Source organism: Catharus ustulatus, chromosome 14 (genome assembly GCF_009819885.2).
Source record: "Catharus ustulatus isolate bCatUst1 chromosome 14, bCatUst1.pri.v2, whole genome shotgun sequence".
Taxonomy (NCBI): Eukaryota; Metazoa; Chordata; class Aves; order Passeriformes; family Turdidae; genus Catharus; species Catharus ustulatus.
The window spans coordinates 14,284,867-14,299,820 of NC_046234.1; the positions used below are offsets into that span (position 1 = coordinate 14,284,867).

At 36.9% G+C, this 14,954-nt stretch overlaps 1 protein-coding gene across 3 annotated transcripts in view; it reads left to right on the forward strand.

Moving 5' to 3' along the window:
* The window catches only part of ZC3H12B (zinc finger CCCH-type containing 12B), a 24,861-nt gene extending 10,642 nt beyond the window's left edge, over nucleotides 1–14,219 (forward strand). For all 3 annotated transcript variants that reach the window (XM_033072683.1, XM_033072685.1, XM_033072684.1), the window contains exons 2-6: nucleotides 3,676–4,441; nucleotides 5,862–6,001; nucleotides 6,711–6,945; nucleotides 7,034–7,140; nucleotides 7,684–14,219. In XM_033072683.1, the coding sequence (XP_032928574.1) occupies nucleotides 3,840–4,441; nucleotides 5,862–6,001; nucleotides 6,711–6,945; nucleotides 7,034–7,140; nucleotides 7,684–9,104 (2,505 nt within the window). In that variant the 5' untranslated portion in view covers nucleotides 3,676–3,839 and the 3' untranslated portion in view covers nucleotides 9,105–14,219. The remainder of the gene's footprint in view (nucleotides 1–3,675; nucleotides 4,442–5,861; nucleotides 6,002–6,710; nucleotides 6,946–7,033; nucleotides 7,141–7,683) is intronic.
* Nucleotides 14,220–14,954: the final 735 nt, after the last annotated feature.

Below are 14,954 nucleotides of genomic sequence, written 5' to 3' on the forward strand. Positions count from 1 at the left end.
CATTACTCAAATTATTTATGTTTTTAAATTTTTGTTCTGAGTTTGGTTGTAAGAGGATTTTTTAAAAAATAATTTAACCCACTGTGACAACTTGTTAATGCATCTTTATTAACTTTAAAAAGTACACAGTGTAAGCAGTAAGAAAACAAAAAAGTGGAAAAATATTCACAAGGATAGTTCTATTAACTGGAAATTAGCGAGGGTTTTTTTCCCCCACCATAAACTTCCTTAGTGTGCCCACAAAGTACTATATCCTAAAGATCTTTGGACAAACAGTACCAAACTGTTCTGTGTGATTTTTCTGGTACTCCATCATAATTCTAGATTGTGTGTTCATTGTGCAAGGGACTATATGGTTAGAATGGGCTTGGAACTGAGAGAGATCCCTAGGAATATAAATAATAGAGATGAGAAAGGAAGGAAATTCTGTGTTATTGTCAGTACTCTGCAAGATGACATTTGAATTTCTGAGAAGTACAGTGTGGAAAAATAAATAAACAAACAAACAAACTGTATTGCTGTTGCTCCTGGGTTTTGAGGTTTTTTTTAGTCTAAATGCCAGTGAGTTAATTGCAAAAATTTGTTCCTGCTGACTGGAAGGACTCTTGGAGATGTGGCTATAATTATGGTGGTTGTTTTCACATGTATCAAAGGAATTATGGAATTTGTCACTTAAAATGGGAAGCAGGAGGAATATTAATAACCAGGAGTTGTTTTCATTTGGGTGTGGAAAACACAAACTACCAAATAGTCTTTAATGAAAAAAAAATTCTATTTTTTGCACGTATTTTCTTTCAGATTGTGTGTATACAAATTATATATATCACACGCAGACTATCAGTTCTCTTTTTTATAGAAAAATTTAGTGGTGATTTGGCCAATTAAAAACATTAAGCCATGAAGTCATTGTTAGAAAATAAATTGAATACACATAGCTTTAACCAAAGATTTGATTTGAAGATTTGAAGATTTAAGGGCACTGCATGAAACGTGTGCTCTGTACAGTTACTACAAACAAAGATATGTTTGAATTCAATAACAAGGGTACATTATTTCAGATGTTGAATTCCTTACGTTGTAGTTTTGCATTTTGCACTCCATTAAATATTTTTTCAAATAAAGCTAAAATGACAATGTTTGAGCACAACATGATACTTGAGAAATACTTGTGTAATATTAATGTAATATTTAATTTTATATTTAAGAACTGAAATATAATTTTTTGTGTGTATCAAGCTTTTGCTGTTTGAACCTTATCTCTCATTTATTGTGATGCTAGAATATAATTTGATTGTCTTCTCAGTCATGGTTCATTCACCTATTTAGAAAACATTGTAGAGAAAGACTTGTAACAAATTACCTTGAGAAGTTCAAGTAGCAGAAATGCAGATTTTTATCTACACACAGTAATAAAAATGTATCTTGCCTGGAATGTTTGTAATAAACTGATACAGTGTGTGATAAAAACTCATCTTCAGAACCAAGATGATAAGTTTAACAAAAGCCAAAAACATTCTTGTGACATTGTGCTTAGAGAGATGACAACTGAGAAAGAAGAATGGAGCTCTTTAAACTTGGATGAACACAATCAAGCTGATCTTTGTCCAGTGACAAAGCAGTACAGTCTAAATAATTAGAAAAAAATTAGTCTTACCACATGCATTGTAAAGCTTTCCTTCATTTCTTCAATTGTTCCTTCAATATTTGGTAAGCTGTGGGTGCAGTGTACTGACAACCTGTTTTTTAACCTTCTTTTATAATAATTTTTATATATCCTTTTTTATTTTTTTAAAGTTTTGTCAAAGTACAAGGTTATACATGAGACCTAATTAAAATCCATTCCAGGTTAAACTATTAATACATCTATGTTGGCAAGTACTTAGGTTGTAAATTTAGTGCTATATGAGAGAAAAATCACTTGGAATGAAAATAGAGAGTACTGTAAAAATAATACTGAGTATTTAGAGGGATACTCTTTGAATAAATAACATGAAAGAATAGCAGTTTTTAAAGTCTAAATTAAACCTAACTAGTCAAGATTGGATTTTCCATTCAAATGCACTAAACTGTTTTTATTTCATATGGCATAAAGCACTCAGACTTTCTCTGAGGCCTATCACAGAATCCTTTAGGTTGGAAAAAACCTCCAGGATCGAGTCCAACCTTTGCCCAGTCCCCACCTTGTCAAACAGACCAGAGCACTGAGCACCATGTCTGCTTGTTTTTTGAACACCTCCATGAATGGTGCCTCCACTGCCTCCCTGGACAGTCAAACCCAATGCTTGACAACCCTTTCTGTGAAGAAATTCTTCCTGATGTCCAACCTAAACCTCCCCTGGCACAACTTGAGGCCATTTCCTCCTGGGAGGAAAGGCTGACCCCACCTGGCTACAGCCTCATTTCAGGCATCTGTAGAGAGTGATAAGGTGTCCCCTGACCCTCCTTCTCTCCAGGCTAATGAAATAGAAATATAATATGGATATATGAAAATAGGAAAAGGTATGGTTCTTTTTTATTAAAAAATAATGTTGATTGATTCAAAACTTCAAGTTTCAGGGTTTTTTAAAGTGATTAGCGTTTTCCTAAGGAAATTAGGCTTTTGAGCAGCTGTCTCTGCATGTGTATACATTTTGTTTACATAAATTGGAGTGCAGTCTGGTAGAATGTTACTGTTTTGCCTGTTTATGGCAAATATATATTACTGTATAAAGGTTTTGCAGCTTAATAATCTTAGTTTCACTTTGAGAAAATTTTAGGGGGTTTGATTGTTGTTAGGCCAATATGGACCTATCTCAGAGATCCTTTGGCATTTTAATGGTTTTGCTTATCAAATTTTATCACTCTTCTAGACCTGTTGTTCTCTGAAATATTCCCATAGGCAACAGAAACCCACCATTTAATGCAGGGAAATGGTCAAGAAAGAAACCTTTCTAAGACCTACTAGCAAAGCTTTGAGCTAGATTCATTAGGGGAAGGGAGGTGCTTCTGAGTGTCAGAGAGGAGCCAGGAAACACCAGTAAATTATTCCCAAGGGATTAGGGATAACCTCTGACAAATAGTGAAGAACCCATTCTATGAGTCTGTGAGTGGTATATAAGGTGGTGTGATTTTCTTCATCTTATTACCTAAAACCAAAAGGATATGAAAACTTGAATAAGCTTTCACTTATATGCACACTGGTGATGCTTTTAATTTCCTTTTGTGGATTATATTATTTTGTTAAATGCCTGTTTTGTTTTCCAGAAGATGCTTTTGCTAGGTAAACTTGTTGGTTACTTACTGAAAGAGGCTGAAATGGTTTGTGCCAAATTTTATGCATAGTGGAACAGTGCACAGTTGTTCCTACTATAGACAGGCTGTTCTTGCAGTAGAAGACAGGTTTCTAGTGGAAATGTGGCTCACCTTTTTCTATTTTATTATCTTTAAATATTACTGAGATAATTTTTTCCAGTGCTACGTTTATTGTGTGGGAATTGTCCTTTTTTTGTAGGTAGAGTAACTGATAAAAAGAGTTTTACTTGTGATTACAGACACTTATTGTAATCAGTTTACATAGAAATGTGAATGACTGGGAACATCTACTGACTTGTAAACAAAATCATTGTAGTTGAATATTTTGCAGAATTGATCAAAACCTAATTTTTAATTTTTTTTTTCTTTTTTTTTTTTTTTAAGGAACTTCATGTTGGTGTTGCTTATGACAGAATATAGTAAGCAAGGCAAATTAGCTCCAGCCTTGTGTAAACTTTTAATTGGCCAACATGATGCAATTGAGCACGAATTCCAGGTGGCTTTGGAAATGAAAGAGAACTGAGCGCTCTGGCTGGAAGCTGAACGTGATGACGGCCTGGTCTATGGTAGGGAAGCTAAAAATGGAGAAGAGGCACTCCAGAGAAGACAGAAATGTGGAGCAAGACGCGGGGGAATGCAGTGCTGAATCTGAGGAATGGACGAGCTCAGAAAGTGAGCCTGAGCAACCATACTTAAGAAGCAGTACCCAGTGGAGAGAGAAGGAGGTTTCCACCAAACCGCATCGGCCGCTCTGCCGGTCCCCATGTCTGGATCGCCCAAGTTTTTCACAGAGCAGTATCACACAAGACTTGAAGCTAGATGAATGCAAAACAAATCTGGACAAGGAATACCAAGCTAAAATGGATTTTGCTTTAAAGCTTGGGTATGCAGGAGATCAGATCCAGGCTGTACTGAATAAGTTGGGAGCAGATGCGCTCATCAATGATGTTCTAGCAGAGCTTGTGAGACTTGGCAACAAAAGTGAATCAGAGGGACAAAGCACTGCCAGCAGTACCACTGGTACTCTGGTGCCAAGAGGCCCTTGCCCAAAGGAAATAGCAAGCCCTGAATTGTCACTGGAAGATGAAGTGGTGGATAACAGTGATAACTTGAGGCCAATTGTCATTGATGGAAGCAATGTCGCTATGAGGTGGGTCTCCCTGTCACAATATTTGAAAATAATAAATCACTAAAATATTTAAGAAAAATAAACAATATTGATGGCAAAGTAGTTTTAGGTCGTGTATACTATTACACTGAAATACATCTATTTTATGGACTCTTTAGTCTAGGCTTTTATTTATGCTGTTACTCCTTTACATGGAATCCATATTCCAGTCCCCCTGCCCTTGTTTTAAATCCAAGTTCTCACCTCGAATCTTTTGTTCAAGCAATCTATTTGTAATGTGCTTTTGTGTGGATGGGTTTAGTATTTTGAAGTCCTTGAACAATACTGGAAATTGTTTCTGGACATTAAAGGAAAGTAACCAAGTAGGGTAGGAAAATTTGGTTCTTTCTAAAATGACATGCAGTGTATGGCAGTGAAATGCAGTGAATTCATGGTATTTGAGCTCTTGATGACTGAGCCTGCTCAGTGTTCAAAACAATTTATCTGTGTCAGAATAGGGATAATGCATGAGTTAACCTGCTGACCTGCATGGCTATGCTGCTTGCCCCACCTCAAATATACTTGAGGGCATCTAAAGGAGGGCCACAAGGAAGGGGAGAGGTCTGGAGGGGAAGCCTTATGAGGAGTGGCTGAGGTCTCTTGGTTTGTTCAGCCTGGAGGAGAACACGGTCAGACCTCATTGTGTCCCTTCTCACTCAGGATATTCTATGTACACTTGGCTGCTTAGGTCAACACTGACCCAAGAGATGCTTGTCCCATGCCACTTTTGAACATGTCTGTAGAGTACAGAGTTCAGCTAACCAATGATTTGTAAAGGCCTTCTTAGGCCTTTTGAAAAATTAAATTATTTTATTTGAATTGTGTGCTGTTTTGGAGACTCCATTGTGTTTCAGAAAACAAATTTTTGATGGGGATGGGACTTAAACTTTGACACAATTATTTCTTTCCTATTAAAAGTTCTAATAAAGATGCAGAACATTTAGAGGAAAAGATGTTATTAATATAGATGTTTAAAAGCACTTATCATCCATGGCAGTCAGCACTGTTCATTCCTGAGGTTTTTTTATAGTGTTTTATGGTGCTACTTAAGGTGAGCTCAGTTTGTTGGGGAAAGTGATATTTTTCATTAGGTCAGCTAATAAAAAAAAAAAAAATTAAAAACTTCATGTTTACTTGCTTTTGCTCTGGGGATAGTAAAATTTCACCATTTATAGACCTTTTAAGTAGCAGGGTTGCTGTAACCTGATGGCTGAATAGCTCTGTACACTTCTCTTTTTCCAATTATGTAAGGAGGCCTAATAAAACTTTACAGAATTTGTTTTTGTTATGTCCTTTGACCATGGCAGCTTTAGAACAAAAATACAGCCAAACCACCACAACAAAAACCAAAACCAAATGTAACTTCTGTCCTTGCTGTTTTTAAAACTTGCATGTTCTTCAGCCATGGGAACAAAGAAGGATTTTCCTGCCGGGGAATTCAACTAGCTGTTGATTGGTTTCTGGAAAAAGGACATAAAGATATCACTGTGTTTGTACCTGCATGGAGAAAAGAACAGTCTCGACCTGATGCACCAATTACAGGTAACATCAAGATTTTCTTCAATCCCTTGGTTAAAAAGAAAAGAAATATTGTTTTGTTTCTGATGGGTCGCAGTACTGGGCTGTGGATGTGGTGATGATGATGTTGCACTCAACTGTTTGATAACACAACAGTTTCACTGGTGAGGAAACAAGCATTTAAATATCTGCATGTGTAAACAATGATGTGGATTTTTAACATTATTGGATGGTTTAAACACTTTTGAGAAGCAGTAGTTGAAATTTCCCCATTCCCAAAAATTGTTGAGTATACAGGAACTGAGTCTTATTTGCTGGGTGAGCATAAAATAAGTAGCAACATGCCAGGGACTCAGTTAGTAGGGTTTTCTTGAACATTGAAAAGGCAGCATGTGTTTTGACCCATAGAAAGTCCTTGCATTTTACTCTAGGCTAACAAGGTTATTGTAATACAGTAACACCTGAGTTCCTGACATATTCAGAAAGACTGAGTAAAGGTACTTGGCTACAGAGTGGTTATGAAGTTCAAATATTGAATATTTACTCAGTGCTTTGAAACCTCAGCAATACAATCCACATCTAGGTGTTTTTTAAATCATAATTAGGACTGTATATGAATGTAATTGCAAGATACTTTGTCAGACAAAAAAGGCAAGAATTTTCATAATACAAAAGTTGCATTTCTTTCTTTTGAAACTTTTAAAAAAGCTGCTCAACTGAAATTCTTTTACAGATCAAGAAATCTTACGTAAATTGGAGAAAGAAAAAATTCTTGTTTTCACCCCGTCTCGAAGAGTTCAGGGAAGAAGAGTAGTTTGCTATGATGATCGATTCATTGTCAAACTCGCTTTCGACTCAGATGGCATCATTGTGTCAAATGATAACTATCGTGATCTTCAAAATGAAAAACCAGAATGGAAGAAGTTCATAGAGGAGCGGCTGCTAATGTATTCTTTTGTGAATGACAAGTATGAGATTTTCCTTCAAAAGTAAATGAATTTGCTAATTCAGCATTCTCAGGAGAAAACTGATCCTGTTTCATTTCTTTTCCCTTAGATTTATGCCTCCAGATGATCCTTTAGGACGCCATGGTCCAAGCCTTGAAAATTTCTTAAGAAAAAGGCCAGTTATTCCTGAGCATAAGAAACAACCGTGTCCTTATGGTAAGTGCCCAAGTCAGATCCATTTGTTGCCTTTAAAGGTAGGTGAAGCAAGCAATTCATTAACATCTTGTCATTACCAGAACAACAAAAATGTACTACTTTTCATGTTACCATCCAAGCACAATGTCCACTTTCATACCCTTCACACACATATTTATATAAACAGTGTAGCAAAAAATGAAGGATTACCAGATAGACCTTGTGGATAATACAGCTTTTTGCTATTTTATTCTGGTTTGTATTCAAGGGAGGAGATTCGTAATTAATGAAACTGTGTTAAAGCTGATTTGTTTTAAAGAGTACTGTATGTATGTTGTCATTATTGAAATCATGAGCCAGCAGGAAGAAAAATGGTATGTCTTGCCTTTGATGCAGATAGGCATGGATACAGGCAGCAGAGTCTGCCTCTATATATCAAATAGATCATTATTCCTTAGGGGTTTAATATAGAAATACTACTATTGAAAAGTGGTGAGAGATGTAAAGAAAAGGTGGTATTAATGAGTTTTTAATGTATTTAACCTGTAAACCCTTTTCTTCCAGGTAAAAAGTGCACCTATGGGCACAAATGTAAATATTACCACCCAGAACGTGCAAACCAGCCTCAAAGGTCAGTAGCGGATGAGCTTCGAATAAGTGCCAAATTATCTGCTGTGAAAACTATGAGTGAGGGAGCCTTGGCTAAATGTGGCACAGGGCCATCCAGCTCCAAAGGAGAAATCAGTTCTGAAGTGAAACGCATTGCCCCAAAACGCCAGTCAGATCCAAGCATTAGGTCAGTAGCTGTGGAGCCTGAGGAAAAGTTATCAGCAGCCCGGAAGTCCGAGGCCAGCTCAGTCCCGTCTCTGGTTTCTGCATTAAGTGTTCCAACGCTCCCTCCACCAAAAAGCCATGCAGCTGGTGCATTAAATACTCGTTCTGCAAGCAGTCCGGTGCCAGGTTCCTCACAGTTCGTACATCAGAAATCCTCACTGGAACATATGTCCAGTGTGCAATATCCTCCTATACTAGTCACCAATAGCCATGGCACCTCGGTTAGCTATATTGACCAGTATCCCAAATACGAGTCACTGGGGGACCATGGCTATTACTCCTTACTCAGTGATTTCTCCAACTTAAGCATAAGTAGTATCCGTAACTCAGATTATTACGGGGCTGATATGGACCAGGGGATGTATTCTAGAAACTCAAGCCCCTGTCCTGACAATTGCTTAAGCCATACAAGTAATGATTCTTATTCCTCTTACAATGACTTGTATCTGGGTGTAGCAGATGCCAGTCCAGAAGACAATGTGAAGAGCCACAGACTGCCATCGAAAAATCGTCTTCAGCCTTTCCCTCATGGTTACCATGAAGCCTTAAATAGAGGTCAGAGTTACGGAACTGAAGAGCCTAAGCAATCCCTTCGCAAACAGTCAGTTTCCCACTTAGGCCTACATGCCCAGCATCCAGTTGTTGGAGCACGGTCCAGTTGTCCAGGAGAATACCCTGTGCCTCAAAATGTTCATCCATCGACTGCACAACCAAGCCGTGCCTTGGTGATGACAAGAATGGACAGCATTTCTGACTCACGGCTTTATGAAAGTAACCCTACGAGGCAGAGACGCCCACCTCTGTGCCGAGAGCAGCACGCCAGCTGGGATCCATTACCCTGTGCATCAGACTCTTACACTTACCACTCGTACCCGCTGAGTAACAACCTCATGCAGCCTTGTTACGAACCTGTCATGGTAAGAAGCATGCCTGAGAAGATGGAGCAGCTCTGGAGAAATCCCTGGATTGGGATATGTGGTGAGCCAAGGGAACCTCATATCATCCCAGAACATCAGTATCAAACATACAAGAACCTCTGCAATATTTTCCCTCCAAGTGTTGTCCTTTCTGTGATGGAAAAGAATCCCCACATGACAGATGCACAACAGCTGGCAGCTATGATTGTTGCCAAATTAAGAACAGGGCGTTAGAGCAGTACAGCCTCTTTTGGATGAATGAACCTGTACAGCACATAGGACCCAGAGGAAAACTTACATGAAGGAGGAGGCCAATCTATTGTAAATATTTTCTACTAAGATAGTTTAAAATTCTGTACACAGTAGCAATCATATATATGCTGAGGCACTATATAAAAGTTGATTGTATTGCAAATTTTAAGATTTTAAATATAGGGATTTTTAATAGTATTTTATAGGAAATGCATACCTTGCTGCATGGATAGCTCACTAAGAACTATAATGTCACAATCAGTGTCTCAAAGCTGTTACTACAAAATTAGTGTTAGCAATTATATTGCATGTATTAGTGTACACTTACAATTTGCTTATAAATACCTAATCGGCTCTAAAAGTAAGCTCTATACACACCCAGATGACTTCTAGGGTTTCAGCTTTGTCATTTGACACTGCCTACTGGCATCTTAAGTACTGAAGAAAAAGTAAATTTGCTAAAAATTAAAATTGTTTATAAAAGAAAAAACTGATTTCAGTTTTTCAATGTCAACATGATTGTTGGCACTTAAACATCAGAACTGTCCCTCAAAAGTTTGAATAACTATTACATTGTTCAATATGTTGGCTCAATCCAACAGAAGCCAAATACTTTATTAAATTAGGACCAAAATATTAAGGAATGTAAAGGCATGAGTGCCATTCAGTAAACTGAAACTTTAACTGTAGCTTCTCTCCAGAATCTCCTCTCAAACGTGCAGTAAGCAGCTGCTGGCCCAAATGACTAGACAAGCTGAAAATAAATTGTCAGTATTATGTAAACTGGATTACTTAACTTGAAGCAGCAAAAACTAGATGTTAACATGGAAGTGCATCACTAAGTGCAGCCCTTCCTCTGGGAGCAGGGGTGGTGTTTGAGTGAGCCTGACACTCAAGGTGGCTGTACAAGATCAAACAGGGTGGAGAGGGAAGGCTGCTTCTTGAAAAGAGATGCTCCAGTTTGGGTTTGTGGCAAAGCTGTCCTGGTTTTTGCTCTTCAGATCCACGCAAAGGTGTGCATTTGCCTCATGAAGGCTTTTAGAGTTCCTGTTTCAACAGGTGAGATAATTTTGTGTGGCATTGTTTGCGCAACTGGTATCTTGCTCAGGGTGGGAACCTTTGTAGCTAAATGTCTCCAAAAGAGGCGTTTATTGGTTTTTTTAAGCTGCACTGACTGTACGCCCTTTTTTGAATCCACTGTATATTTCAACATTTTGAACCATGACTAACTCGACATGTCTCGAGCTAGGACTTGTTGACTTCTACTGTAGTTTTTTTCATGAAAGTTGAGAAGGCCTGGTTTATGGCCTTTTGTTTCTTCATGAGAAGGTGTGACACTGCCTAAATGTTTCTTACTGTGAAACACACAGAACGTGAGGCTGCAGTCAGGGTTGTTTCTGGTGTTTTGATAATGGCTTGCATGCTGCTTTCTAGTTATCTGTTTGTCTGAGAAACAAAGTTTATCATTTCCTCCACTTGTGTTACTGTAGTGGTTGGTTTGATTCAAAATATCTTGTGGGCTCTTTATCATGTGCAAAATAGGTTCCTGTCATATTAAAAAACCCACCAAGTGAACCAACAAGAAACCACAATTATGGGTGCAACTACAGTTAATTTACTGACATTTGATAACTGTATCATTTCACACAGGATAAATTTTCTTGTGTTGGTACAGGTGACGTATATAATGACTATGTCATTATGTATTTGAATTGAAGTAACTTGAAGATGATTCTGTACTTACACTTGGTGTTAAAAAATAAGTTTTAATTAGTTAGTTATTCACTCTGTTAGTGGGGAAGATAATTCAGACACTTATAATAGCTGGGGGAAAACAGATTTAACTCTTGACCAGTTTTCAAAAACATTTCATATTTTTAATTTGCAATTAATTCTTATTCTCTTCTCTTGCATGGTATAAGCAGCTGAGAGCAATGCCTCAAATAACCAGAAATGACCTTTTGTTTGTTGATACAAATTGTATCTCTTTTTCTTGATTGTATAAAAACTGTGTATAAAAAAAAGAATAATCTCTAGATTAACTTCAGTATTACATTTTCACCACAATGTTTGTGACACCATGTGTCACAGGGAAGTAGCCCATGAGTAATTATGGATTTTTTTTATTTAAAATGGGCACTTGTAGTTTATAGACAAACAGGGACAACTTTTCAGAACCAGGTTATTATGTGCACAAATACTGTGTGTACACCTCAAAGCATTACATAGGTATCTTCAGTCTATTTATTAAGCAGATACATTCTTGCACTAAACTTTATGTAAAAATGTTGCTGTTAACTCATCTGCATGTGTTTAAAATGTAACAGTAATTGCTATAAACCCTATTTTATTCTAACCAATTAATTTATAAATTATTTAGGTATGAGATGAAGTTTATTGTGCACTCATGTTTTCCATCTTGCATGGAATTAAATATTTGTACACAGAAAAATGTTTGTTCCATTTTTCTCCATTTATAAAGATAAGCTATTTTAAGAGAGGGTTAGTAGGTGGTTTTGATGTTTTCTAATGTGGAAAACTCAACAGAGATTTCTGTATGAAGTGCTGGGTGGCTTATGGAGATATCCATTTTTGTTGGATTTGTCCAGTCATTTTAATTTTCACTAACCTTTGTTTTACTGATGGAAGAATTCCTTTTTAAACAATGGGAATGCTGTGAGAATACAAACCCAGCATACTATTTCCCTAAGGCACTTCAAGGCCAAATTGTCTTATTCTGAGAAGTTATTGGCATCTCTCGTGCATAGTTACAGAATCAGCAGGGTGGCCTTGTGGAAATAACCTGCAAATTTTGTGCTTGTTTAGTCCTCCTTCGAGGTAATGAAACTTTTCTATGTGATGTAGTCTTTCCTGATCAACTACTTTAAGTGATAATTTGGTCATCCACACCTGTTTTCAGATATGTTTACAAGACAGCTCCAAACACTGACACATTCATTAATCTTTAGCGCATAAGCTTGGATTTCTTCTTACATGGAAGAGTTGATCTTATTAACACCTGATCATAACTGTCTATATTGTAAATATAAGACTTTTTATAAGTGCTCTTTTTTAGAGCATGGTATTTAAATGTTTTTAAAACTGTAAAAGAACAGTTCTAGAAACTATATTTTAATAAAATCCATGAAAAAACAATTCTAGATGAGGGGGAAAAAAGTGTGGAGGTAAAATCATGGACTACTGCAGTTAGTAAGAGTTGAGCAGTAGATTTTAGTGCTTTACTGGGGCCAGAGCATTCTCTGGGAGTTCTGATTTACTTATCTTTCATCTTCAACTGTATTACTTTCACATAACTTGTCACTTAAAAGTGTGTAACTTTAAATTCATAAATCAAAAACCAAATGCTTTATGGGATGTCAGTCTAAATTATTTCATGTTTTTTTGTAAGAATTACACATCAGTAATATAGTAAATTGTACATGATTTCACTGCTGTTAGTCCTGTTGTTGTCATATTGAGCTGCAGTAGTTGGCTTTATTCATTTGTAGAATTAAACATTACTGTTTAATTGTTGTAAAATTTTATAAATCTCTTTGGGTTTCTTTGGTTGACCCAAATATAATGTAAGTCTTAATGACAAAATGAGTGAAAATGGATGTTAAACCAGTATGTGGTATTCTTAAATCTCTGTAGTGGTAAGTGGGCACTGCTCGAGTTGCTGCAGCATGTAATTTATTTACTAGCATGAGTCTGTTTAGCTTTTGTAAAAATGCTTTAGCTGTAAAGTTAAAAATAGGTGTGGAGTATGGTTGCTTAGAACAAGTAGGAGCTTCATTGAATTAAACCAAACAAAACCAAAACCATCTAAGTAGGTGAGTTTCCCCCCTATGTACTTCTAATGCCAGTTTGTCTCAACTTATGCATTTTGGCATTTTGTTCAAATAATAAAGTTAAAAATCCTTGGTGACATGTATGCAGACCTGATCTGTATCAACCTGCAAACAGGAACATTTGATTTTTAAAACTCCACACTAAGGGGAAGGAACACGCATCATTTCTGTGAAACTCTGTTACAAAACTGAAATATTACTTGATCTTGACTTGCCAAAAGTTTACCTGAAGCATTTGTACTCCAGGCCTCATAAGAGTCAGACCTTTAGATCTGTCACAGTTACCTCTATGTGAGCATTCAGCTTTCACACTCCTCTGCTGTACCTACTGCTAGTTTGTGTGACAGAGCCTTCATTAAGTGTATTTCCTGCAATATTTCAACTGGAAAAATACAATTGCACCATCACCTAAGTTATTCTTCTGCCAGTGTTTGGTTAGCCTTTGAAGAGTCATTATACAATATTGCTGATTTTGGGCTGTATTTAAAGTTTGTAAATGTATTAAAAGAATTGCAAGAATCTAAAAGAAGTGTAGGCTATCACCTGTTCCCCTCCTGCGCTATGTAAATGTTTTGCACAATTATTTAATAATATGAAATATGGTATAGTTTATATATATAAAAATTTTTGCTTATTTAATAAAACTGAGAGCCATTGGATTATTTGTTTCTAGCTTTTTATTTTTCAACCCTCTTTAGACAAGTCCCCGAAAAGCCTTTTTGCCCAAAACAACTGCTGCAGTCTATCCAAGTTATTTCTTGGTGGTTTTTTTTTTTTAGTTAATTGACTGAAAAAACCCCAGATTCTCTAGGTGGGGTAATGACAGAGACACAGGGCAGTCACTACAGCTGATCAAGGTACTGTAGTAGCAGCAGCACATGATTTTACCAAGTGCACTTCCTCCAAGGAGGAAAAAAAGTTACAGATGGTACAGAATGTGCCAGCACCACACATCCCTATTTAAACTGTTATGCCTGTTTGCAATACAAAATACAGTATCTTAATTAATTTAAGTAATTTCATACTCAGCTAAGTGCAGTAATAGAGAAACAAATCCCTTTCACTCAGTTTCATAAATAAGCCTAATTAACTGCTGGGTAAAAGAAGTATTTTTAGAAATACTTGAAAGGAGAAGGGCTTCCATGAAAAATCCCTCATAACAAAGTTCCTTTCCTTCTGCGTTGGCACTGTTTGCTTTTACAGAAGGAAATATGGAACATAAGTTCCATTTCTGGACATGTAGTAACAAGCAACTGCAGCAGAGCAGGATAACAAAAAAATAGAGAAGGAGGAATAAAGAAATAATACTTCCATTTTGGATATCTAGCTAAGCCTTTACTCCAGAGCCAGTCCAAAGCATCCATGTTCTAAACATGCATTTCAACCTTAAGCAATGTGCTGCTCAAGATGTATGTCCCTTTTCATATCCCTTCCTCCTTCCTTCTCTTTTGTCTGTAAAACCTGAAAATTACTAGATGGACTCAGAGAAAGGCTCTGTTTTACCCTCAAGCAGATGCACTTAACAAACTGAGGAGTCGTGCAAGAAATAAACTCCTGGGGCTTTTGCCAGGAAACTGCAGAAGCCTCTTAAATTCCAAGAACCTGTAATACAGGTCAAGAAAACTGAATTTAGGAAGAACTATCTGGAAGGCATTTTTCTCCACAACTTTCCAGCAAGGTACTTGTTCAGTCCATTTCTGCAGTAATCACACAGCTCTCAGCCAACACCACAGTTTTGGTTATGAATATCAGCAAAATCATGAGCAGAAGTAACACGAAGCAAAACACTTCAATCAAAAAGAGACAGTAGTGATTTCAAGGACTATCACTTGAAAAAACATCGTGACAAAAACATTTCAAAGGTGTTTATGTATCACAGTACATTCAGTCATGCTCGAGTTGGGATTGATCCCTGAAGCTTCATGTGAAATTGCAGACAAGTGGAAACTTGTAGCACAATCACTCCTCCAGGCCAATATCA